Source organism: Rhinolophus ferrumequinum, chromosome 22, assembly GCF_004115265.2.
Source record: "Rhinolophus ferrumequinum isolate MPI-CBG mRhiFer1 chromosome 22, mRhiFer1_v1.p, whole genome shotgun sequence".
Taxonomy (NCBI): Eukaryota; Metazoa; Chordata; class Mammalia; order Chiroptera; family Rhinolophidae; genus Rhinolophus; species Rhinolophus ferrumequinum.
The window spans coordinates 42,135,979-42,159,524 of record NC_046305.1 but is presented as its reverse complement, the minus strand read 5'-3'; the positions used below and the strand labels follow the sequence as shown (position 1 = coordinate 42,159,524).

The following is a 23,546-nucleotide window of genomic DNA, read 5'->3' as shown; positions in this document are numbered from 1 at the left end:
CGTCTCACACACACTCACGTCGCACAGAACCAGCTGAGCCCATATGTGCTGAGAGCGGGGTCTGGGTCCAATGCAGCTAATTAGGAAAGGCTTCCAAGGGAGACCACCCTCCGAGGCTTACACAACAGCATCTCGTTCACTAAACACACACTTGCACAGTCACATGAACACGTAAATTAAACACGTCACCAACAAGCAGCTCCATCCTGGTGCTAGAAAGAGGGAGGGCCTGAAGGAGTCCCGGTTCTGTCTTTTAACCTAGCTGTCTCTCGGTCTCGGGCTCGGGGAAATAGAAGAGAAATGATCTGCAGGAGAGCAAAGGGACACAGCCACACTGGTTTTGTATTTCGCCCGTGTGTCCTTGCTGGGGCAAGACATGCAGGGAGATGGGTTTAAGGGTGTCAAAGAAGTCGACTGGCATCTTCTGTGGATGCTTCTCTCCTCTAACCAAAGAACCAGGGAAAACATCCAGGTAAGTGCTGTCCAAAGAAGGGTCCCCCAACAAAGACCAGCCACCCGCCGTCTGCCACCCGCCACCGTCACTCAGGCCCGTCTGCCTCAGCTAGACCCCAGGACGCTGACTTGAAGCGGGTTTGTGCACCACACTGAAGCGTGCCTAACCACAATGCTGGGGCCTGCGAGCAGGGTGGGCAGCTCTCCTGGTTAATCAGAGGTACTTGATATTCTTTAGAAGTGCACCCTCTTCCACCTTGGAAAATATAGCTTAGGGACACACCTGGGTTTCCTTTGATGTTCCAGTGGCTTCCAGGAGCCTTAGGTCATCAGTCTAAACAGTGGGGAGCACTGCTCAGGGCCTTGGGAAATGTAGCAGACGATGGCTATAGGGATTGGATTCCAGGACCTCTGCGGTCTCCTGGGTCACTAACACTTTATGTTTCCGTGTACAGTCTGGGTCTCATTTCTGGCCAACCCTGAGGTTATTCCTGGGATTTGAAAGACCACCATGGTCTCCATCTATTGAGATGCATACTGAGTACAGGTAGAGACCCAGACTCTGGTGAGTAGAAGGGATTTGATACCAGGGCAAGAATCCACTAGAGGGATTCAAACTCAGCGGGTGGCCTACGGGCCCCTCCTACCTAGGAAGCAGTAGGTGTGGTGATAGCACGCTCAGGCCCTGGGGCCAAGCTATCCAGGTTTCAATCCTGACTTTATTACTAGCTGTGTGACCTTGAGCAAGTTATCTAACCTCTCTGTGCCTCAGTTTTGCAGTCTCTAAAATGAGGGTGATAATAACTCCTTCCTCAGAGAGGGTTGTTGTGGGGATTTGATGGTTGAACCATATGAAATTGGTGCTTTGGTTGTTCTAAGATGCTCAAATATCAACCGTATCATGAATTTCAGCCTAATATCCAGTAAGTGTTTAGAACAGTGCCTGGCACCTAGTGAGCGTGTAAAAACAATCGCCAGTTTTTACTCTTTACAATGTGTCAGATACAGTGCTGAGTATTCTACATGTAAAACTCTTTTCATCCTGCCAAGTATCCTGAGGGGCAGGAAGTACTATTATTTCCATTTTACAGATGAGGAAGAGAGAGAGGCACAGAGAGAGGAAGAAACTTGCACAGAGAGCTGACTAGCTGGGCTGGGACTTGAACCCAGGCCATCTAGGTTCTTGACAGCTCTTAGCGATTCCTGGGGGAGTCTTACTCTGCAATCCTGACCTCCAACCGACAAGGGTTCCGATTCTGCCTAGGGAAGGGGTGTTCCTTGTCACCTCGCAGCCCAGCCCGTTTGCAGAGCACCCCCAGGGCCAGCGGGCCTGCCTCTTACCGCCTCCATTTTTCTGGCACAGGTAGGGGAACCTCCAGATGTTGCCGAGGCCCACGGAGAAGCCGATCTGGGCCAGGATGTACTGCAGCTTGCTGTTCCAGGCTGGCCGGTCCTCTGCGTCCAGCTCCTCCTCCGCGGCCCCTGGCTTACCGCCGGCCCCACCGGCCACATTCAGGACGCTCTGCTTGTAGTCCACAGGCTCCTCCAGGGCCAGCAGGTCAGCCACCGACTCCGTGACATGCTCGCTGCTGTGCTCACGCTGGGTCACCTTGCTGTTCTTTGGCATTGGTGCCACTGAGGCCACAGGGCCCTGCTCCCAGCACACAGAGAAGGTGGGACGTGGCGGTCCTCAGCGCCTTCTCATCCGGGACCTGTGAAGCCAGGTGAGCAGGAGACGATTAGCTGGCAATACCAGTGAGGTGGGAAACTCGGGTAGACACAACCAAATCCACGCCCATCACTCACGTGGAGCTGGTGAGGGGCCTGGAATATGGCGCTGGCCTTCCTCCCCATCAGGGGTGCCCCCAAGGAGCCTAAAGTCTGCAGACTCAGTTTCCCCAGGCCTTACCTGATTACCTGAGCGCCATTAGAAGAGTAAACCTAATGGGGCAGAAGAGGCCACACCAGACATTAAACCCAAATCAAGGGTCATCCACAACAAGTGCTCCCTTTCCTGCCTGCACATCCAAGAGTGTTCAAGACCCCGTGGAGATCTCACAGCCTTTCCCTCCCAGGGTGGTGCAGGTGGGACCAGGTCCAAGCCCTCTTGTGCTCTATTGAGCTCAAACCACCTGGTGGGACCCAGGGAAGCCAGCATCTGCCTTCTCCAGGGTCTTTCTATTCAAAAGGTAATTCATGGACCAGCAGCATCACAGGGACTGGTTAGAAATGCAGAATCTCAGGCCCACTCCAGACCGACGGAATCTTTCTCTGTATTTTTAGATGATCCCCAGATGATATTAACATTGGAGGGGGGAAAAGGCTATCGCTCTCACTGTGGGGCTGCTGGACACGAGGCCTCTGGCGCCTTCATTCCCCAGGCAGGAGCGCTGACCAGGCTCCACTAAGGATTCTGGCACCAGAGCCCTGGAGGAGTTCACTTGGTGCCAACAAATCCTGGGTCATTGCTCACCACTGACATTATCTGAGAGCCAGCGCAGCCAAGAGCCAGTTCTCCATCCTTCAGCGACAGTTTTACAGCAGATAATGTCTCCACAACACAGGCGGGGGAGGCAACACGCTCCCCCCTGCTCCTGCTATTCCTCATCCATCTTTCATGCCTCCCCTTAAAGAAGTCAAGCACCAAGGAAGTGAGTCCTTTGAAGGATCCCAGCATTCGGCTATATTTCAAAGCATCTCCTCCTTAAGAGGAGGTCAGAGGATTTAAAATCAAACACATGTACCCCCCGTCCTGCACTTGCTCTGCATCTTTCTAGGGATGTAGATTACCTGGCTCTGGAATTACGTCACTAAAGGAGGACCTGCTTCTGGAAGCCACGCTCCGGTCTGTTCTCTCCTCGGATGTGCCACCTGCATGGCATGGGCAAGGTCACTGCACAGCAGAAGCGTGCATGGCTGCCCTCCCTGCTGGGCTTGAGCCAGACCTCCTGGCTGACTCCAGCAAAAACCTGACCTCTGAGGGTACGTGGCCAGCCAGCTCCTGCTAACAAAGCTGGGAGGCCTGGCGGATAGGGACAACTGTCCATGCTGGCCTGTGGGATTAGCCAGCCCTCCCCAGGCCAGGCCTCGAACCGCATTCGTGGGTGACACTTCCCTCCACTCCTCATCCCAGGGCGACAGGAAGTCTTTAGCGACTGTTCCACCCCAGGAACAGTCAGGGTCTTGGGCTCTGGAGTGACTGGGCAGAGCCGGCCTGCCTAGAAGACTTCAGAATTTCCTAGAAGAAATGCAGCTCTCAGTTGGCACCTCACTTCACAGGGGGTCACCTGAACATTCCATTCTGTCCTAGAGGTGCCCCAAGGTGGCACTATGTGTCTGTGGACCCTTCAGTCCTCGGCCTCCCCCGGGAGCTGCTGCCCTGCCCATGCTACACAAGCAAAAGCTGCCCCTAGTGGTTGTGGCCTTGCCTGGACTGCCAGGATGAGCAGCCCCTCCTCACCCCGTCAGCAGGTCCCTGTCCCCAGGGCTCTCACATGGAGAAAACCCAAGGCACAGGTGATGGCTGCTTGTCTAGCTACCCCACCTCCCCTGCAGCATACATTGAGAATTTTTATTAAAACTAGAGCCAGGAAGAAGGGTCGGTTGGTCCCGCTGAAGACAGCAATCAGCAGGGTGCCTCAGCTCAGAGCCTTTCTCTAAGTCCTCTGCCTGCAGCAGGATTTGATCAGAACAATCTGCAATGCATGAAATATGATTTACTGCTCATCCTGCCACAACTGGAGCAAACCAAAGGGGATTCCGCAAGTCGGCAGAATGTATCTTGATGCTGACCCATTGGCGAACACAATTCCCCATAAATAGCCTCTGCGCAGCAGCTCTGATCACCAACATGAGAAAGGGCTGGGGGCAGGGGGAGCGTCATTTTAAACTAGGAAGACTCAAGGACAAAATTAGCACATTCTGGTAAAGCCAGAGGATACCACAACAGCATCGCGGAAACCACAGGCATCAGCTCAGTATGAGCTTCTTCCTTCTTCCCAAGATGTCCCTGACGAACATAAGCATCCCGCACTGCAGGCTGGGGCCCAGGGGACTGCTGTGCCATCAGCTTTGCAGGATGCAAAGTGCTGGTGCAAATGTGCAAGCTGAGGGCTTGGGTGGGGCTGCAGTCGTGACTGGAACCTTCCATGCTCAGTGAATATGTTCAGGTGACAACACCTGAATCGACATTTAGAAATACTAAAGCCCAAGGGACCCTAGCTAGCAACATTCTCGTTTTACATATGAGGAAATTGAGGCCCAGAGAGAGGCAGTGAATTGCCCAAAGCCACTGGGTCAGACTCTGCTGCGGGATGGGCACAGGAAGAAGACAGTTGGTGGTGGTGGAGAGCAGGGGCTTTGAAGTCAGACAGGCCTGGTTTTGGGAGCTCCCATTTCATTCATTCATTCATTCATTCATTCACTTAGTCACTCACTTGACATACATTTCCCGAGTGTCTCTGTTCAAATGTCCCTTCCTCAGGAATACCATCAAATAGCAACCCTCCAACTTGCAATCCCACACCCCACCCCATGTTATTTCTCTTTATAGCATGTATCACCACTGGCCCTTCTATATGTCTATTTCTTTCTTTAGTACCTGGCCTTTCCACTAGAAATATCAACTCCACAAGGGGAGACACTTGGCTTATTTTGTTTGCTGCTATATCCCTCGCGCTGAGAACAGAGAGAAGACAGTGCATGGCTCACATCACACAGCTGTCAGCTGTCACCACCCAGGTCTCCTCATTTCTGTGCTCACTCCATGCTTTTAAAGGGGAGGTGGCAGCAGTGACTTGGAACAAACCTCCCTTCCTGCACCTCCCTCCCCAATTCCCTGAAGCCTGGAGTTTCTATACTGGTGAAAGGTCAGCTTTCAAACCAGGATGTGGAAATGTGATGTGTACCCAGCCAATGACCCCAAAGCATTGCCTGGGACAAGCACCAGGACGAGAGAAGCACCCAGGAGGGGCGATTTCTCTCTGGCCCTACCTTCACAGGCCGAGGAGACAGCCATGATTCAGGCATCAGGAGGCCAGTGAGCTGCTGGTCCTGACCCACCACCAACCGTGCAAACTGGCACCAATGCCCTGACCTCTCTGAGCCTCAGTTTCCCTGTGTGTAAAATGGGTTGGTCTGAATAATCTCGGAGGCTCCTTTCAGCTCTGCATATATCCAGGGAGTGCCCCCACATGGGTGCGAGCAAGGAGTGACGTGCTCCAGGCACTAGACTTGCAGGTTCTTCAGCCTGTCACACCACCACCTTCGTGAGAGCTCACTGGAGCATTGTGCGGATGCTTTGACAGCAGCCCAGCTGTACTCAGAGTACCCACTGGTAGTTGCTGAGTGGGTTGTATAGTTGCTTTCACGAGCAGCTCGTGAGATGATAAAGTTTCATGGCATTCTGACAGGAATGCCTCAATTACTTAAAGCACAGAGCAGAGGGGCTGGAGTGCCAGGAAAGACTCCCTGACGTCTGTCACTTTGCAACCGGGTGCAGCTTACAGCGCAGAATAGCACACGTGAGAGAAGCAGGACAGAGACAAACTGTGCATCTTTTTAAAAGGAGAAGAAAATAGCCCTACTAGGAAGCAGACAGGTAGAAATACCTCCTGCCTGATGGCTGAGGATGCCACCACCTCTTTTCAAGCACAGCAGTCAGCGGGTACCTCAAGGAGGTGGGGATGGCTATTCACTTGAGACCAGGGCCACGCCAGAGCCCCTCCACCCCACAGCAGCCAGAGGCCCTTCTGGAATGCTAAGCCGGCCCTCTGAGCATCTGCCTCCTGGGGTTGGAGTATCACTCACTCAGGAAGGTTGTACCAGGTCACTCAAAGGAATCACTGATTTTCCAAGTCAGACTCCTAGAGGAGTTGAATGAGAAGCCACCATCTTCGGGAAAGCAGGCAGCCAAGGTAACTACAGACCCCCCAGTGCCTCACTTCTACGAGGCCCATGGGGTGTGCCTCACTTTGCTACCCGTAGGTCTCGAGGCTCTGGAAAGAGTGCTACACATTCTTAAATGCAAACCTCGACGTCGTCAGAGAAGCTACCCAGGTCATACAGCCAAGGTTCAATTCTAGACTAATCTGTGGTGAGAAGGAAGCAAGGTTGGGGTCCCTTTTTCTCAGAGACCTGAACAGCTTCCTGATTCCACATGACACGGGGTGGTGGCCCAAGCAGTTCTCCTAATTATCTCAGAGCCTCTGGGCTTCCACGGAGCCCAAAACAGGTCAAACTGTTATCAGAGACACAAATTATCTTCTAAATTATTTTTCATTGTTTTATTGAAACCTCTGGCAGTCACCTGGGGCAAACTGCTCTTGACAGGCCCTGGCCTGGATTTGGTGGCGGATCTCCTCGGGTTTTCTCGCCCAGGAGCCCAGCCCCGTTCTTGATCTCTCCCTCCTTCATGGTCCGTCCAAAAGTCATAAAGTCCTATCAGTGTGTTCAGGTCTGTCCTCTTTCTCACCGTCATGCTCGAGTTCGGACCCTCTCTGGGTTAGATGCCCCCAGCAGGTTCCCAACTCATTGCTTCTTCTAGGCCTTCAGAGGCAGCTTCTTGCAATACCACATTGCCCCACTCCCACTGGCTGTGACATCTGCATCTCCTCCACTGGGCCTCCCTGCCTTTCCCAGCCCACCCGCCACCCCCCTGCATGAGTCCCTCTCCATCCTCTGCCCACTGAAGCTTCCAGTCTTCGAAGGTGCAGTCAAGGTCCACTATCTTGCCTCCATGACACCTTCCACGATTGTCTAAGTGCGAATTACCGTCCGTTTCTTTCCCCTTCTCTGTCCGCTCCTTGTAACATGTACTATTTTACACTTCTACCATACGGCTTTCTAGTATAGGTACTTGTTTACATGCATGATTCCTTTTCTCAGTGCCAGCGCCTGGCACACACAGGACAAAACGTGAGACTTACAGATGTTTCCGGGTCGATGCCTTCCCACCCGCCAAGAACAACCTGCTTCCCATGTTGAAGTCCTAACCACTGCCTTCGCCTTTGAAACAAAGAGGCAGGCCTAAAAAGCTAATCGATCTGACTAGAGAGATGTTTAAATCTACTAGAAGTCTGCATGCCCAGCTGGGGGACTCTAATGGAGTACAGCCCTGCAGCACATGTGGGGAAGACCCCAGGACTTAGAAGCCAGCTTTGTGTTCCTTATTCATCTGTGAAATAGGGAACAGTGCCTACCTACCAACTGCATCTGCTTACCACATGGAAAGGAGGAGAAAGGACGAAAAGCTTATTGAGAAGACAAATAAACAGAACGGTCACCTCTGACTCCATTTCACAGATTTGCCAGGTTTGGGTCGTGGTCTCCCACCCAGATCTCCGTTGACACCATCTTTGCCATGTGCTCAGTAAATGTGACATGAATCAACTGAATGAATGAATCGATGAACTCATGCATTTTGAGCTCCCCCAAATTTTCTAGAGTCTAATTTCCCAGCTTCAAATTTTTCCCATTTTCTGCCACGATGTTCTGATCCCAAGAACATCTGATCCCCAAGGATGCCCCAAGCAGCAGTTTACAGCTAAGGTATTGCTCGGCCATTGTTCATTGACTTTTTGCCTCTTACAAGGAGCCACTGTTCATGCCTCACTTTCTCCACTTTGTAGACAGGATCCGTCTAAGACATAAACACCGGATGGGCACAGCCTTGGCACAGAGTGTTCCCGGGGGCTGGTGGGACCTTTCCAAACAACTCCGGCAAAGGAGCCAGTAGAATCTTCTGCAGCCTGTCTCACCTTCCTGTTGCATTTTCCAAGTGTGTTCTCTGCAGTCGGTATTTTGTTTTCATAGCCAAGGAAGAAGGGAAGTAAGAAAAGGGGCAGATGGTCCCGAGAGGGAGGAACTGGCACTGGGAAATGCGGGTAGGACCAGGGCAAACCATTTTACCATTTCACATGGGGGGGAATGTGTGGCATGGGGTACGTAGCAAGAGCAGCACCAGGCCATCCCATGGACACATTAACCTTGCACTAGAATTTAGGTGAGGAGGGAACTTCTGAAGGCAGAGTGGGTGTGGTAATAATAACGACGACAGTAAGAGCACACAGGCGATAGTCTTGAGGGTGGACTCCATCAGAGCAGAGCCGCTCTGTGGAGCAGCCATTACCTCCTTTCACCCCACTAATAACTGTATGCGATTGGGATCACCATTATACCCATTTTACAGATGAAGAAGTAGAGGCTTAGAGGGATTAACTGCCTATCTTTCATTGAACTTAAGGCGTGTTAATGCTGGTACTCTCTTGAACTTACCTGAAAGGGTCAGTGGAAGGTTTTTCACCCAATGAAGTCGCCACTGCCTCCTGACCACCAGCCACTTTAAGACGTCGTTAACAGTCACATCTTAAAATCGGAACAGGATGTGCAATGTGCGAAAATATGTATCTTGGGATGGATGAAATAAGGCACACAGTCAAAGAGTGGAGGCCCTGGGTCCCCACCAACCATCTGACACGAGGACCTGCCTCTCCACCACGACACGGTCACAGGAAAGCCATAGGCTTTGGATCCAGGGAAACCTGGAGCTGAGTCCTGGGGCCACTCACTGCCTAAGAGTCTGTGAGAAAGCACCCAGCCTCTCTTGGTTTCAGCTTCTGAACCTGAAAAGATGGGGATGAGCCTCCGACCTCCTGGGGCTGTCGTGAGGATAAAATGAGATGACACGGGGGGCACAGCACAAGCCTGTGAGAACATGGGAGAAATGGGCTCACCCAGCAACAGGGGCGCCTCCACCCCCGTCCCACAACGTCCCAGAACTGATGTGAAAAGTGCACGTGCGACTTGAGGGTGTGGATGGGGGCTGGCAGGGGGGGCAGGTGCTTGGTTACAACTGATTTCCCTCCTCCCTCTTGGGCTGGAGGAGAACGGAGCCCAGAGAATCCTGTGAACTAGAGATACTGCTGAAATGTGGGATTTTAAAAGTTCTCTTTGGGGGAGGGGGGATTTTAAAAATTCTGTATTTTCCCCTCCCTCTTGCCATCCTTCCTCTCCTTTACTTCCATCAACAAATATTTACTGAACACTAACTATGGACCAGGCCCTGTTCTCGTACAGCAGTGAACAGAGCAAACGGAGTCCGTGCCCTGTAGGACTTCTAGTGCAAAGGGACAGATAAAAATCAGACAAATATATAATTCATAGTGTATAAATAGGCACATACTATATTTATAATGTAGATAAATAAATCAAATAAATAAATTATAAAGAGTAGGAGGGAGGGATGTAGTAAGGGATATAAAGAGTAGTGAGGCAGGGATGTTACAATATATAGGGAGATTAGGACAGCACTCTGAATAAGACCTACTAGGGTGAGAGAATGAGCCATGTTGATATCCTGGGAAAGCACTCAGGGCAGAGTGAACAGGAAGTGCAAAGGCCCTGAGGCAGGCCCAGCATGCTTGGTGAGTATCAGAACCAGAAAAGAGGGCACCATGCCCAGAGCATCCTGAGCAAGGGAAGAGTGGCAGGTACTGAGACAGCAGGATAGCTAGAACCCCAAGCAGGCAGGACTCGTAGGCCATGGAAAGGACTTTTGCTTTCCTGTCAAGGTTAACAGGAAGTTCTTGGCAGTTTTCGAGCGGGGGAGTGATATGACCCAACTGTTTTAAAAGGGATGACAAGTGAAGAAACAGGGAGTGAAGGTAAGAGATGATGGTAACCTGGGCCGGACAGGTAGATGAGGTTTAGGTTTTAAACAAGAGGGAAACAGAAGACACCAGGGTGCTGAAGGACACACAAGGGCCCAGACGGGTAGGAGATCCGTGAGACTGTCTCAGTTTGGAAAATGAATTGTTTTTAAAACTCAGTTGTGAAAATGAAAAGTCCAGGAGCAACAAGTGAAGGCCTCACTCCCTTTTTGCCTCATCATGGGAGGCCCATGGTGGTGACAGATGGGTCCTCACAGTATCTGCCTAAATCCTCTGACCTGGATTTTCTTAAAGCCTCTCTTCTCTCTTGTCTCAGAGAAGGAAGAGGGAACCAAGGGTGTCCAATTACCTGAGCCACCCACAAGACTGCTAAAGAGCACTTGAAGGAATAGTGATCAGAAACCCTTAATTAAAGTCCCAACATGATGTCTCTTTCCTGAGAATCAGAAATATTTGTGTCTCTTTCCTCATCAGCCTCAGTACAGCTTTGTGGAGGGCTGGGAAGAAAAAAGCACTCCTGTCAGGAACAGGTTGCAGGGAGCAAGCCTTTTTGAAGACCTACTATGCTTACATATATTATTCACACCCCCAATAACTTGGGATGAAATGTAATTGTCATTTTACAAACAAAGAAGCCGAGGCTAAGGGAAGATAACTACCAGGTACAAGATTACCCCGCCATGAAGGGGAAGAATGGGGATTCGAACCATGGTCTCCCAAACTCTGCAGCCCATGTTCTCTCCAATATACTAGTGCTTTCCAATCTTTCGCATTGGCTCCACCACCCTAGGCGACTCCAGGCTACTCCAAGGGGTGGAGGCATCATCATTTGTGGTCCACATGCTGCCCATCTGTGACACTGGTTAGGACGTTTTCCAACGTGCTATGCTGCATTGCAAAGTGGTGCACCTGAGTCTCATTCACCAAGTGAACACGAGGGTGAATCCATCTACCATCATTTCTCCCTAAGGTCAGGAGCCTCCTCACTTGGCCAGGTTCTTTCCCAAAGCCAACAATATAAAGCAATTTGGGGAACTGGTCAAGGAGATTCCTTCCATCTGTTCAAAAGGAGTCCCCAAATTCCCCGCAGGCAGGTTGTCTCAGCGATGTGCCAGGACCGTGGACAGTGCCCACCAGGCCATTCTGGGAGCCAGGGCGGGGGTTGCCCAGCGCAGGAGCTTGGCTCTCCTTCCTTTAGAACGCCCCCACCCCCCAAACACAAGGCCCATGTCCTCGCTGCCCATGTACTCACCTGGCAGCACCTGATGAAGTCACGCCACCAGGTGACTGTTCACACCTCTTGAAAGGTAGCTCTTATTGAAGAGCACTCCCCACCTGGCGTGGGATTTAAAACCACAGGAACCCAGGGGTCTAATAAGTAAAGAGAAAATGCAACCAGCAGGAATTTGGGGTGTGGGCCAATGAATTCTATTTGCAACCGAAAGATTCGGTGGCAAATTAGTGGTGCACAGAATCCAGCAGAAATTCTAATTAAACCCGTAATTTGAAATGATGGAGTACAGCAAGAGGCAACTTGTTATCTTCAAATGAGCCAGGAGTAGGTTCAGGAAGGCAGAGTGGCAGCTCAGTGGGACAAATGTAGCTGATGACATGCGTCCAGGGCCAGTTATTTCCTCGGGCCCTACCCTTGCCCCCCTCTCACTCGGCAAAAAGCCACAGAGCACACAGGGCCTTAAGCCTCACCCCCCAAGTTGGGGACTCGGGCTGCCCAAGGCTCACCCGACCCATATTTATTCTCTAACGAAATATACCTGGTTCTGAACCTGGGAATAACGTAACGCAGTAACCCATCTTGCACCTGAGCTTATTATGTTTTCACATGGAAGTTTTCTGTACACAGTGAATATCTAATTATATACATATTAGATACCTGGATTTATCCATAGATGAACCATGTTTTAATTTTTAACATTATTCATGGCAGGGAGTGGGTGTGGGGGAATTATCAAAGGACTGCCATTTGTCTCCACTAAATGGCTACCTATGGAGCAACGGTTTCTGGGACGACCTCTTTGTATCCTCGGGGGGTCAGGGGCGTACTAATGCGTCCATGCCCATTATCCACCCTCACTTACAGGAACTTCCCACCAAGGTCAGGATGGTTTGGAGGTGCCAGGCAGGCGAGGACAGTAAGGACCTGTTCCTCCATGGTGGTGATTGCTCAGTGAGAATAGAGATGGAGAAGCAAGAGGAAGCAGGTGCCAAGTTTCCCAGAATAGCCAAGGACGCAAGTGGCAGAGCCCCAAAGGTGAGGAGAGTGGCTCTCCAGGGGATAAGACCAGGCAGCAAGCAGTGTCCCTCTCAGCAGCCCATGCCAGCAGCTGCTGTAAATAATCCCGGAGTGTTAGCAGTTTTGCTCTGGGGTCGCATCAGAAACTGCTGGAAAGTCCCTGGCACATCCTCTCCAGCAGAGAAACCTGACATACGAGAGCTCCCACCAGCGACTGGCCATCCTGATTGTGCAGATGCAAAAATCCTCAGGGCAACATCCAGTCTGCTGCTCTGAGTTCTCCCACTGCTCCCAGCCCCAACCCCTGACTTGGACAAACTGGAAGGGAATGAGGTCAGCAGAGACAGAGGTCAGGAAGAGAAAGGCAGGCAGGACCATAAAGCACCAAGATGGAGCCTGGGATCTTCTTCTGGATTCCAACCTACCTGGAACAGTGAACTACATTCCCCACACTGGAAGTGTAGGTATGTCCATTCCCTATCACTGTCCCATTGCGGGAGCCTCAGTTCCCCCTTTTTCAGGGCACTAGCTTAAAGAACTGGACCCACATGTTTAGACAACTTCATTTGAGTAAATGCCTACGTGCTCAGCAAGCGTTATAAAAAAAACTTATGATAGAGACATAACGCACAGTGGTGAAGAGAAGGAAGTTTGCAATCTGACAGACCTGAGTTCAAATTCTCAGGTTACCACTCCCTACTTCGGTGACCTTGAGCAAATTATTTAACCTCTCTGAACCTCAAGTTCCACATCTGTGAACTTCAGAGAGTAGTATCTGTCTCCTGGGATTATAGTGAAAATTAAAGAGACGGTGTATGAATAAAGCACTTGGCACAGTGCAGAAGCCTCAGTAAAAAGCTGGATGTTAGCACTATATGCCAAGCATGGCGTGAGCTGCTAGAATCCAGAACTATACCCACCCCTCCTACAAGCTCACAAAGTAGGCATTTCCCCACAGATAACTGTCCCACTTGAGTTCAGGAGCTTGTATTTACACAGGTTTACCCGTGGTTCTGTGCTTCTCAGCTTTGGGAGCTTGGGACACCAGTAAAGGGAAGCTAGCGTCAAAGGTCTCTGCGGGGGCTGAGTGACAGTTTTAGCTTTTTCCCCCCATCCCAGGGCTCCTAATGCGTGTCTGTGAGGCTTCTTGAAGCCCAGCCTGGGAGCGAGTGATAACTCAGACCGGGTTCTAGGATGAAAGCCCCAGTGCATCTTTCCTTTAAACTATTCTGCTGCTTATCTTAGCAGCTTTAAAGGGATTAAGGATGGATTGCCCTGCTGCAGCAAACCTGAACAGGAGAGGAGTCTGAGGGAAGGGAAGATGCACAGACAGAAAGGGCCTGCTTCTCAGGAATGCTCTCATCTCTGTCTCTAGCATCCTTGGAATTTGCCAGATCCAACAGAAAGGGAATGCTTTCAGGGTGCATGTGCCACATACACACACATGTACACATTTCCAGGAGCAGATTGGAGTCCCCTGGGTCAGCATGGCTTTTCTTCCTGCACCGTCTTCTTCCACTCTTGAGGCACCCACATCTTAGTTCAGCACCAAGTCTAGATACACAGCAGAGGAGGAAGCAAGGAGCCCACGACCTTCAGGGAAGGCAGGGAACACCTGTCTTCTCCTGGAAAGGCCAGCCTCACCTCTCCTGGAGAGTTGTCTTGCAGCTTCCAACTCCATTATGGATAGTACAGATGGGGAGGGCAATAGCAAGACGTGATCAAAGGGCAGGGACCCCTGAAGTCCACCCAGCAAGTGCTGTAACTTGGGACCAGGCCACAGTCATGAACAAGCCTAAGGAGTCAAGGTCTGTGCTGGAGTCTTGCTCTGGAGCTATCCCAGATAGCCAGGGGCACTCAGCAGAGCCAGCAGCAGCAAGCCCTGCCCCCACCCTTTACCTTCAGCCCTGCTCTTCCTCGGGCTTCCCCATTCAGGGTCTCCTGTGGGGAACTGAGGGTTGGAAGCAGGTCAGTTTGAAGCTGAGGTATGGGTCCTTCTCAACCACATGTGAAGCCCTGCCACTTTCTTTGGTCTCCACAGTCCCTCTCACACCAAGGTGCAAGGACAGGGAGAGAAAGAACCATTTCTGGATAAGGCCCATAAAGAAAGAGTTGGGAACTCACATGTAATACGCATTTGGTATGTGTCTACACTGGGCTCAAAATAAGCCTGCGGCAAAGGCACCATAGGCATCCCTGTTTCTCAACTGAGGCAATCAAGGCTCCAGAGGTAAAGTGACTTGCCCAAGGTCACCCCACACTGGCTCACGGCAGAGTATTAGGCCATTCTGACCACAATCACAGAGCCTCACCGGCAGACTCTCCTCCAATCCCTCCCCGCAACCTGGCCCTGCTCACCTTCCTGGGGGGTCAGAGCTCTAGGACCCTTGCCCAGGAGACAGGCAGCCTGAGCTCCGCTTAGCTCACTCTGAGGACTTGCCCACTTCTGGTCAGTGGCCCCCAAACACCGGGAGCAACAGCTATTCCCACTCACAAGTCCGGGTACCAAACCTCATTCAACTCACAAGCAGCTGACACAACTCGGTGTGTGACTCCAGCCAAACAAACGCACTCCAGTCAGAGCTGGTGGGCACCATTTGCCTCCCGCACTGACTCATCCTCCAGGCGGAGCTGTAGGGATTCGCTGAAACTCACCACCTACTTAGCCACAGATGCTCCATTCGAGAAAAAGCCAGCAGAGGAGCTGGAGCCTCCAATTTCCCCATAGATGGGCCACAGCCAAGGACAATCAGATGTGACCTCAAAGCCCTTCCTGCCCAGATGATGGGTCCACCTCACAGACCACAGGATAATGGAAGCACAGCATAAGACACAAGAAGCCCCCCCACTGTTAACCTCGACACCCTGTGACCTTGTTCTCCAGACATCAATCAGGATGTCCAGCATGGCCTAACAGGATCTAACTAAAGTTTTGGTTTATTTATTTATTGATTGATTGATTGATTGATTGATTGATTGAGCCATTACTGGATCTTAGTTTCTGGAAGTTCCTGTTAACAAGGGCCCTACCCTCAAAAGAATCTCCCAACCCAACCCCACCTGCCTGCCTTCACAGCTTAATTGCCCCCAAAGGTAGCTCTGGTTAGAAATTCCATCATCCAAAGCGCCCATTAAAAAATTTCTCAAAGAAGGAAAGACGGATGACATCAAATTCTTTTTAAAAAGACAAACTCTTCTTGACAGCAACTGAGTCCTGTACAGTGAGTGGCCTCAGGATTTCTGAACACTCGGAGCCCTGACAGGGCTGTGGGCTTTAAAAGGAAACACCGGGCTTCCTTCCACGGCGGCTGCGCCCCTGGAGTCCTGCAAGCATCGCCTGAGAGCACCGTGTGCACAGGTATGAACGTGGCAGAGGCCTGTCTCTCGAGACGGCGCCCCCTCTAGACCTGCACCCCACGAACGAACGTCACCCGTCTCCGACATGCGCTTCCCTGGAGGGTGCATGGGCTCCCCGTTAACTCCGAATTCAGCGAGGACCAGACCCAGGGCTGGGAATTAAATATTCATCTCGGGCGTGAGCACTCTGCTTCTCCTGCCAATGTTACTGTCAAGGTCACAGGCCTGAAGCCTAGGGGCTGGGGCTGAGGTCTCCAGCAGCGCAGGAGCCCACCGGCGGGAACTTCGCCCTGGGCGCGCAGCTCCAGGCGGCGAGACCAGCCGGGCCTCCTCTCCGGTTGTCCTCGGGCGCTGGCCTCTACAGCTCTGCCCCATTACCTCCGGAGTTCTTGGGCCCATCTGAGCCCCGGAAGCTGGAGCCGGTGTCCAACACGTGAGCACCACGCTAGGCACCCCCGATGCGCCGGAGGAGCCAACCCCCCCACCTCCGGGCTCCGTCGCCAGGCAACGGAGGCTGGAGAGGCAAGAGGAGCCCCAGCTCTTGCAGGGCCGGGCGGATACCCAGGCAGCGCCGCCTCGCACCCCGGTTCTTAGGCCTTCCTGGCTGGGGCGGGGCCGGAACAGCTAAAGTTGCGGTGGCTGACCTGATAAAGCCAGGCGGGGCGCGACCGGCGGCGACTCACCTGTCCCGAGTGTACCGTCGCGCGGACCCGGCCGGAGCACTCCTGCTGAACAGCTGCGGTCCCCGGCGGGTCGCGGGCGCACAGCCCCTCCCACTGGCAGCCCGGTCTGGCGACGACGGGCACCGGCCGGGGCTGGGAGGGGACCGGAGCCGCGCGCCCGTGCACGAGACTCTGCTCGCTCCTCGCTCCCACCCTCGCCGCGGGTCGCGGCTCAGCTCTCGCCCGCGGTGCGCTCAGCCCTCTGGGGAGCTGCCCGGGGACCCAGGCCCCGCGGCGGAGGGAGCGCGTGGGGCTGAGGGAGCCGGAGCCGAGTGCCGCCCTCCCTGCTCCCTGGTCCCTCCGGCTCTGCGGAGCGGAACGGAGCTGGGCGGAGCGCAACGCGCACTGTTCCCTCGCTTTCCGAAAGGCCACCCTGGCGGCGGGGCGCCGTGACGCAGGCTTGACTCACGCGCGGGCTAGCGTCAATGCGAGGCTCTGGGGCTGCGAGTGAGGCTATGATTGCCGACGCAGGCGGAGAGGGTGGGCAGGGAAAGGGAGAGGGGCTGCCCCGGGAGCAGCCTCTTGAATCCTATGGCCAAGCGATCCAGACCCTGGAGAGGCGTCACCAGGGCTTCCGCCTCAGAGAGTAATGGGGTCCCCGTGACCACGGCCCTCGTGAGCCCCGGGCCATGTTTTTTCATCTTTTCAGGCCCATCTCTTTCGGCCCCCCTTCATGAATGCGGTCCCACCCAAAGTGGTTGTTTCCCCTACCCTAGCCACTTGCACCTCCATGCTTTTGTCCCCTCTGTTCTCCTCTCTTGGAATTCTTTTGCCGCTCCACCATCCTTCCATCCTACCTTCCTGCAAGACCATTCCCTGTGCAGTTCATCTCTTCAGTACATCACTCATCTATTGAGGTCCTACTGTATGCATGGGCTGCAGGGACTGAGAATATCCCAGAGATGGTAGTACGGAACCTCTGGCAGAGGTTTACCCAGAGTGGGGTTTACCCAGATAGCCACACGACAAGGCAGAAGGACGGAAGACCCTGTGGCCAGGCAAGTGGAGGACAGTGAAGGGAGAGGGAAATTCTGCCTGGGCTCTAGGCAAACCTTATGGAAGAGGTGAGACAGGATCCTGGCCCCAAAGGGTGAACAGGACTTTAACAGACAGAAGGGAAGAAGGATGATCTGTCTGAAGGGGACAGCATGACAAGGGCAAAGACACAAGAGAAGAGAAAGGCGTGCAGGTGGAATGATTACCTGAGCGGCAGCAGGGGTAGGGTGATAGGAGATGAAGGTAGGGAGGTAGGAACCATGCTCCAGGGCCTTGCAAGGCAGTTTGGGGAGTCTGGGATGAATTACCTCTGCTATGGAAGACATTAAAGGGACCTTGGCATTAGTGACTGGAGTTTGGGAGGGACAGGAGGTGGAGGCTGTCCCCATAGTCCTGCTGAAAGGCAATAGGACGATTGTCATGAACGCTGAAGGCTCTGAGAGTTTGCCCTTGCACTCTAACAAGTTAGCCTGCCAGAGTTTCATGGCTGCTGGCAGAAGACATGAGATTCCTGGACCGGAGACAAAGGACTTTATTATTCGTGGCACAGCAGGCAGCATGAACTTCACAGTGAAATCAGTTTCCCTTGACCCCCAAGTCCCATGGGAGGAATGTGGGACCGGGCCCAGGTGTTACTGCACATGCTGAGGAACTGCAAGCTTAGGAAACCCCAATGTTTTCTAATGGGCTGCAAGCAAAACTGCCCAACCTTTGCCCCAGATGTCGTTATACTTATTATCCTTTTTATACTGGACTGCAAATAAACCTGTCCTCCCCAGGAGAGACACTCCCTCCATCTTCCAAAGTTGGTTGCTATGCAAATGTCCTCAAAAAGAGAGCCCCTTCTTTTAGAAGCACAAATACGATCGCATCCTTCTCAAGCTTGCAGAGTTTTGCCCCCGTCTTTAACAGGCCCTTTAAAGGCCCGCCTCATCTCAGCCTCGTTTCACACTCCTCTCCCCATGGCCTTCCCTGCAGCCCACTACCTGCACTGACCTTCTCTCAGCTCTCCTACTCGCCCACTCCTTCCTGACTCAGCCTTCAGCCCATTTGCCCTCTACTCCGGAAAGCTGCCGCACCCCCCTCCTCTTCCCGGGCTCCCTGCACACTCACCCAGAGTTCACCTCGGACCCTACTGCTTCGTGCCTCTCCTGACCACGGAGAAGAACTCAGTCAGCCTCCCAGGTACACATTTCTTCTCCTTTGTAGCCCTGGTCATGATCGTAACTAAGTACGTAACAGGTGACTGGCTGCTGAATAATGGTCACCTTGGCGGATGTGTAAGTTCCACCGGACAAGGACCACGCCCATCTTCAATACAGAATGGACGCTCCATAAAGATTTACTGAAAGAATAGATGAAGTGTGGTTACAACTATGGGTATAAAGCCAAGGAAAGAGGGCTGGAGACATACAGACTTGGGGTCATAAATATTAATATAAAGGGGGTGGTGAAGCAGAGGGAAAGATGGCCCTCCGGGGCGGCACCCAGAAGATGGGCAAGAGGACAGAAGCTTGAGGGAAGGGGGCAGTGATTACTTCTAAGGCGTCGGAGGAGCAAGAAGGGTCAGGAAAGGAGACAGACAGGAGGAGTTAAGAGGTGAGAGGACAATGCATACCACAAAAGAAACTGAAAAGTTCAAGAAGGAACTGGCCGTCCTCAGTGCCCAAATCTGCAGCCACCTTAAAGGGGATGAAACCTGGAAGGTGTCCTTGATGACAGCGCACGTGGAGAAGTGGGCATGCAGCCATAGTGGAGGCCCTGAGACGGAAACGGGAAGAGAGGCTTCCACGACAAAGTCTTCCTGAACCGTGCAGCTCTCAGTGACCGTCTCTCCTCTGAACAGCCAGAAAACTGATTCTTCCTTTTACCAGGCCTATAGAACTATATTTAAATTGTGCAACATGATATTATGCGGTAAGTACTATTAGTCTCCTCATCATACCAATGGGGGAACTAAGGCTTAGCTTGGTTGCCTTCCGCCTGCTCCCCAAGTCTGCCTTCCTGAAAAGAAAGGCCCTGAAGTAATGCTCCTAGTTTTTCTCTTTCCCCAAAAGGAACCTCAGGACCACTACCCCCGGCTGCGTTGAGGAGTGAGATGTACGAGGAAGTGTTGGCTGTGGCTTTTCTCGGGACACAGGGAAACCACCCAAGTTGCCGTTCACCAGTTGTGTTTGTGTTTCTGAGTATCTTAAACGCACAGATGCTAAGATATGGCTTTTCCTTTGTTCTCCATGGCACAATTATTAGTTTTTCCTGTGTGGATGTCTTTAAAAATGGCCCCCAAATTATTTGACCATGCGCTCTTCAAGAAGGGCAGGCTATGTCCCCTCCCTTTGACTCTGTGACTGCTTGAACAGGAGGAGTGATGCGTGCCTATTTCTGAACGCAGGCCATCAGAAAATGGTGGTTTTCAATCTCTCTCTTGGGGTGCTTGCTCTTAGAACCTAACTACAATTCTGTGAGGAAGCCCAAGCTGCCCACGGAGAGGCCCACATGGACAGGAACTGAGGCCCCCAGCCCCGAGCCCTGGCTGAGCGCCTGACCTACCGCCAGCCCCACGTTGCCAGCCATGAGAGTGAGTCCTCTTGGAAGCAGATTCCAAGCCCCGGCCAACCTCCCCAGCTGACGCTGCACGGAGCCGAGACGAACTGCTTAGCTGAGTCCTTCCCAAATGCCTGACCCACAGAAACCAGGAGAGAGAGAGAAAAAAAAATAATTGTTGTTTGAAGCCACTAAGCTGTAGGGTGATTTGCTACACAGCAATAAATAACCGGAACGGCCCTGAAATTACCGAATAATGACGGAGGTAGCAGGAGGGTTGGTGAGCGCATGCTTCTCTCACACCTTTGAGAATGCCCTCACCCCTGACGCAGGAGCCGTAAACGGCTCTCTTCCCACAGCCATCATAGGGTCCCCATCCTCCCGGATGAATTGTGTTAGTTCAGCAAAGAGGGTGGGCAAACTCATCCAATTAGGGTGCAGAATCTAAACACAGCTGACAGGATAAATGTCTAATCGCTATGCTGTTTTGTACCCCGGAAACTAATAATAAAAAAGAAAGAAATTGCATTTATCCTATAAAAAAATAAACAAGTAAAGCTCAGCTGACAAGAAAGTATCCACACGCCTCTGTTACTGGATAAGTGTATCTTCAGAAGACACGCTCCGCTGATTGCGGCTCTTTGCCAGAGATGGTTATCCCGTTGTGGCCTCTGAGGAGAAAGCCAGTCCCCGTGGGCCTGTGGAATTTTACCTGAAGGAAGAGGCTGATGCTGGTGTAAGTCCCTGAGGGAATGGAAATGGAAGGGAAAACGTGAGCTCCAAGTTTCTCCGGGGCTGGCCCGTCTCCATGGCACCTCTGGTTCCTTATCTCCCTTTCCTAGCCCCTGACGGCCATCCCTACTAAATTGGTATTTGCTTTTCCAGTGAGGCTCCACGTGGCTACCAATCCACTGGCATCAGCAGAAGACATGGAGCATATGTGCGGTGTTGACTTAGGAAATGAGTGAGAAAAGGAGGTCTCAGCTCTGAGAAACAGGGGTGAGGGAGCAGGGCCATGCAGTAGTTAAAAACTTGGGCCCCTGCAGTCACGGTGCCAGGGTTCCTAGTCTCATCCCGTTAGCAGTAGCTTGGGACCTCTCAGGGCCTCAGTGTCCTTGCCTGTTAAATGGGGTTAACAATACAAATAGGGTTAACTCATAGAGTGTTGAGCATTAAATGAGATTTTTTCCAAGTATAACAGATTTTATATTTTTTATAGTTTCCAAGTATAACAATATGAAAAGATTTTTGCATTTATGACAGCCAATCGGGGACATAGTAAACTCTTGCTGCTATAATGATGATGGTGATGGTGCCATAGTTAGAAGCTGCGCCAGGAGCTTAGGGGGTGAGGGGTGCTTCAGGCTAGAACTCTTTGTCCTGGGGTCTTGGGTAGTATGAACAGAACTTTGAGCCCAAGGAGGAAGCTCTGCCTTGCAAACCACACTGTCTAGAAAGTCACCTGTCCAGACTTGAGCCATATGTTAAGAAGGGAGCCGTGAGAACTTGAACGAACGGGGAAGGGACTTCCCAGGGCAGAGTCAGGACACGGGGGGCAGCTGCCCCTTCAACCCAGCTCATCTGGTGCCAGCCTTGGGGGATGGCAGCCCTTCCTACAGCTCCGAGCCTCCTGGTCCTGTCTACAGGCAGCAGTCGGGTTTTCAAATCCAAGTAAATCATATTTGGGGGAAACTAGTGTGTGCCATGCACTACACTGAGCTCAGTCAGCTTATGGCTGAGTTCAGAGTCAGGGTTTCTAAATCAACCAAGGACAGTTTGGAAGGTGTTAAAGAGCTAAACAACATTCCTCTGTATAGGCCAGAGCCTAACAAAAGCCCCAAAGCAGTCCCAGGGGTGAGAAGACAATGATGACCTTCATGAAGATACAAGAGAAAGCAAATGAAAACGGGGCTTTGTGAGCACCTGGAGCTGGTGTTCAGTTCGATTTCAGCTCTGAGTATTATGTTGCTTAGAACAAGGAATAGGATTCTCTCTGTCTCTCTATCTCACTCTCTCTTTCTCAATATATATTTAAAGATGCAAGTAAGAATCTTTGTAGAAATAGCACAGTTGAGTTCATTACCTTTTACATTTCTGTTTTTTCCCAAAATCCATCATGCTCGGTTTCATCAGAGTTTACATGAAAAATTACTGGAGTTTTAGTTTATTTTAAGCTATGAAAATGAAGCAACAATGTGAAATGGCTGCTGAAACAGCTAACTTAGGTTGGAGCTGCATTTATGGAATTATAATTTTCAGGTGAAGGGATGGCTATCACAAGTCCATTTAGCTTCCTCCCTGGAGTTAGAGGAGCACTGTAAAGAAATAGAGAGCAAGCGGGCACAAGCTCCTGAAGGAATTCGCAATGTCGCCAACCTCACAGGCCTGGATCCAATTGGGTCATTTCGGGGATGAGCAGGAGATAAAGCCAGAAGGCGCGTTGGATTCTCTAAAGTGGAAGCCTGACATGTCGGGATGGAAAGCCTCAACTTATGTTGGAAGGTAATAGGGAGCCATTGAAAGTTTTAGAGCATGATTATGACCTCCTATGTAGGCTTCAATGGGAGGTAACAATCCAGAACCCTTCAGAAGCATCTCTATTTCCTGAGAGGAGACCCCAATTTCTATTCCCAGGTTTCACCTCACAGCAGCTTCAAGAGAGTCCTGACCTTAATTCCCTCGCCAGTAAAATAGATGTGTCACTTTAGGGTCTGAGAGAACCCAGTGGTGAACAAGGTTGGGGGAGAGGGGAGACTTGAGGAGGAATTTGAGGAGAGAGGAAGCAAGGGGTCAGAGACCCTGGACGACCAGAGAGAGGTCTCCAAATTCTTTCTGGCACTGGTCACCTCACCTTCCTCGTTGTGACTCAAGCGACCTCTGAACTACTTGGTTCTTCACCTCCCCCAGCAACAGGAGGCTGGCAACTGAGGTAACAGACAGGAGGAGCGGACTGCTCTTCACAGGAACAAGGAGCGCCACACAAATGCAGACCACACCCCGTCTTCTGCTCATTGGCTCTCAGTGGTCTAGAAAGCTGCCCTGGAGAATTTGACTCCATAGAGTCTTTATTGAGCGGGGTAGGGTGCCCCAACTAAACACACCTCTGCATGCACACCCAGAAGACAAATCAAAAGGAGTGATTCCAAAGGACCCTTCCCTTCACAAAAGGACTGACCTCATCCTCTTTTTCTGAGACAGCGTAATGTACAGAGTCAGATAAACTCAGGTTCTGATCCAGCACTACCTTGCCTGGTGACCTTCAACGAATCCCTTCATACCTCTGACCTTCAGACTCTTTATCTGGGAAATGGAAAGTGTAATCTGTTCTCTAACCTCCTGGGGTTATCGTAAGGATTAAATAAGATAAGACCCTGTATAGACTCGAAGCTGTATTACCACTGTCACTATGACCAGTAGCTCATAAAATGTGCCAAGCAGCTCACACTTATTAACTCATTGAATTATGAAATAGCCACCTCTCCTGGGGTTTTTTTCAATGTAATGTGCACTCTCCTTTTAAAGACTGAAAACTTCATTTGAAAAATAATTCACAAC

The 23,546-nt window shown here is 51.7% G+C and overlaps 1 protein-coding gene across 2 annotated transcripts in view; it reads right to left on the bottom strand.

Annotated features, from left to right (window-relative positions):
- SLC6A17 (solute carrier family 6 member 17) overlaps positions 1-16,832 on the bottom strand; it is a 45,968-nt gene extending 29,136 nt beyond the window's left edge. The window contains exons 1-3 of one of the 2 annotated variants that reach the window (XM_033092843.1): positions 16,413-16,832; positions 8,728-8,859; positions 1,795-2,165 (exon numbers count right to left, since the gene is read on the bottom strand). In XM_033092843.1, coding sequence (XP_032948734.1) covers positions 1,795-2,080 — 286 coding nt within the window. In that variant the 5' untranslated portion in view covers positions 2,081-2,165; positions 8,728-8,859; positions 16,413-16,832. The remainder of the gene's footprint in view (positions 1-1,794; positions 2,166-8,727; positions 8,860-16,412) is intronic. The other variant, XM_033092842.1, reaches the window with a different exon arrangement.
- Between the last annotated feature and the right edge of the window lie 6,714 nt (positions 16,833-23,546).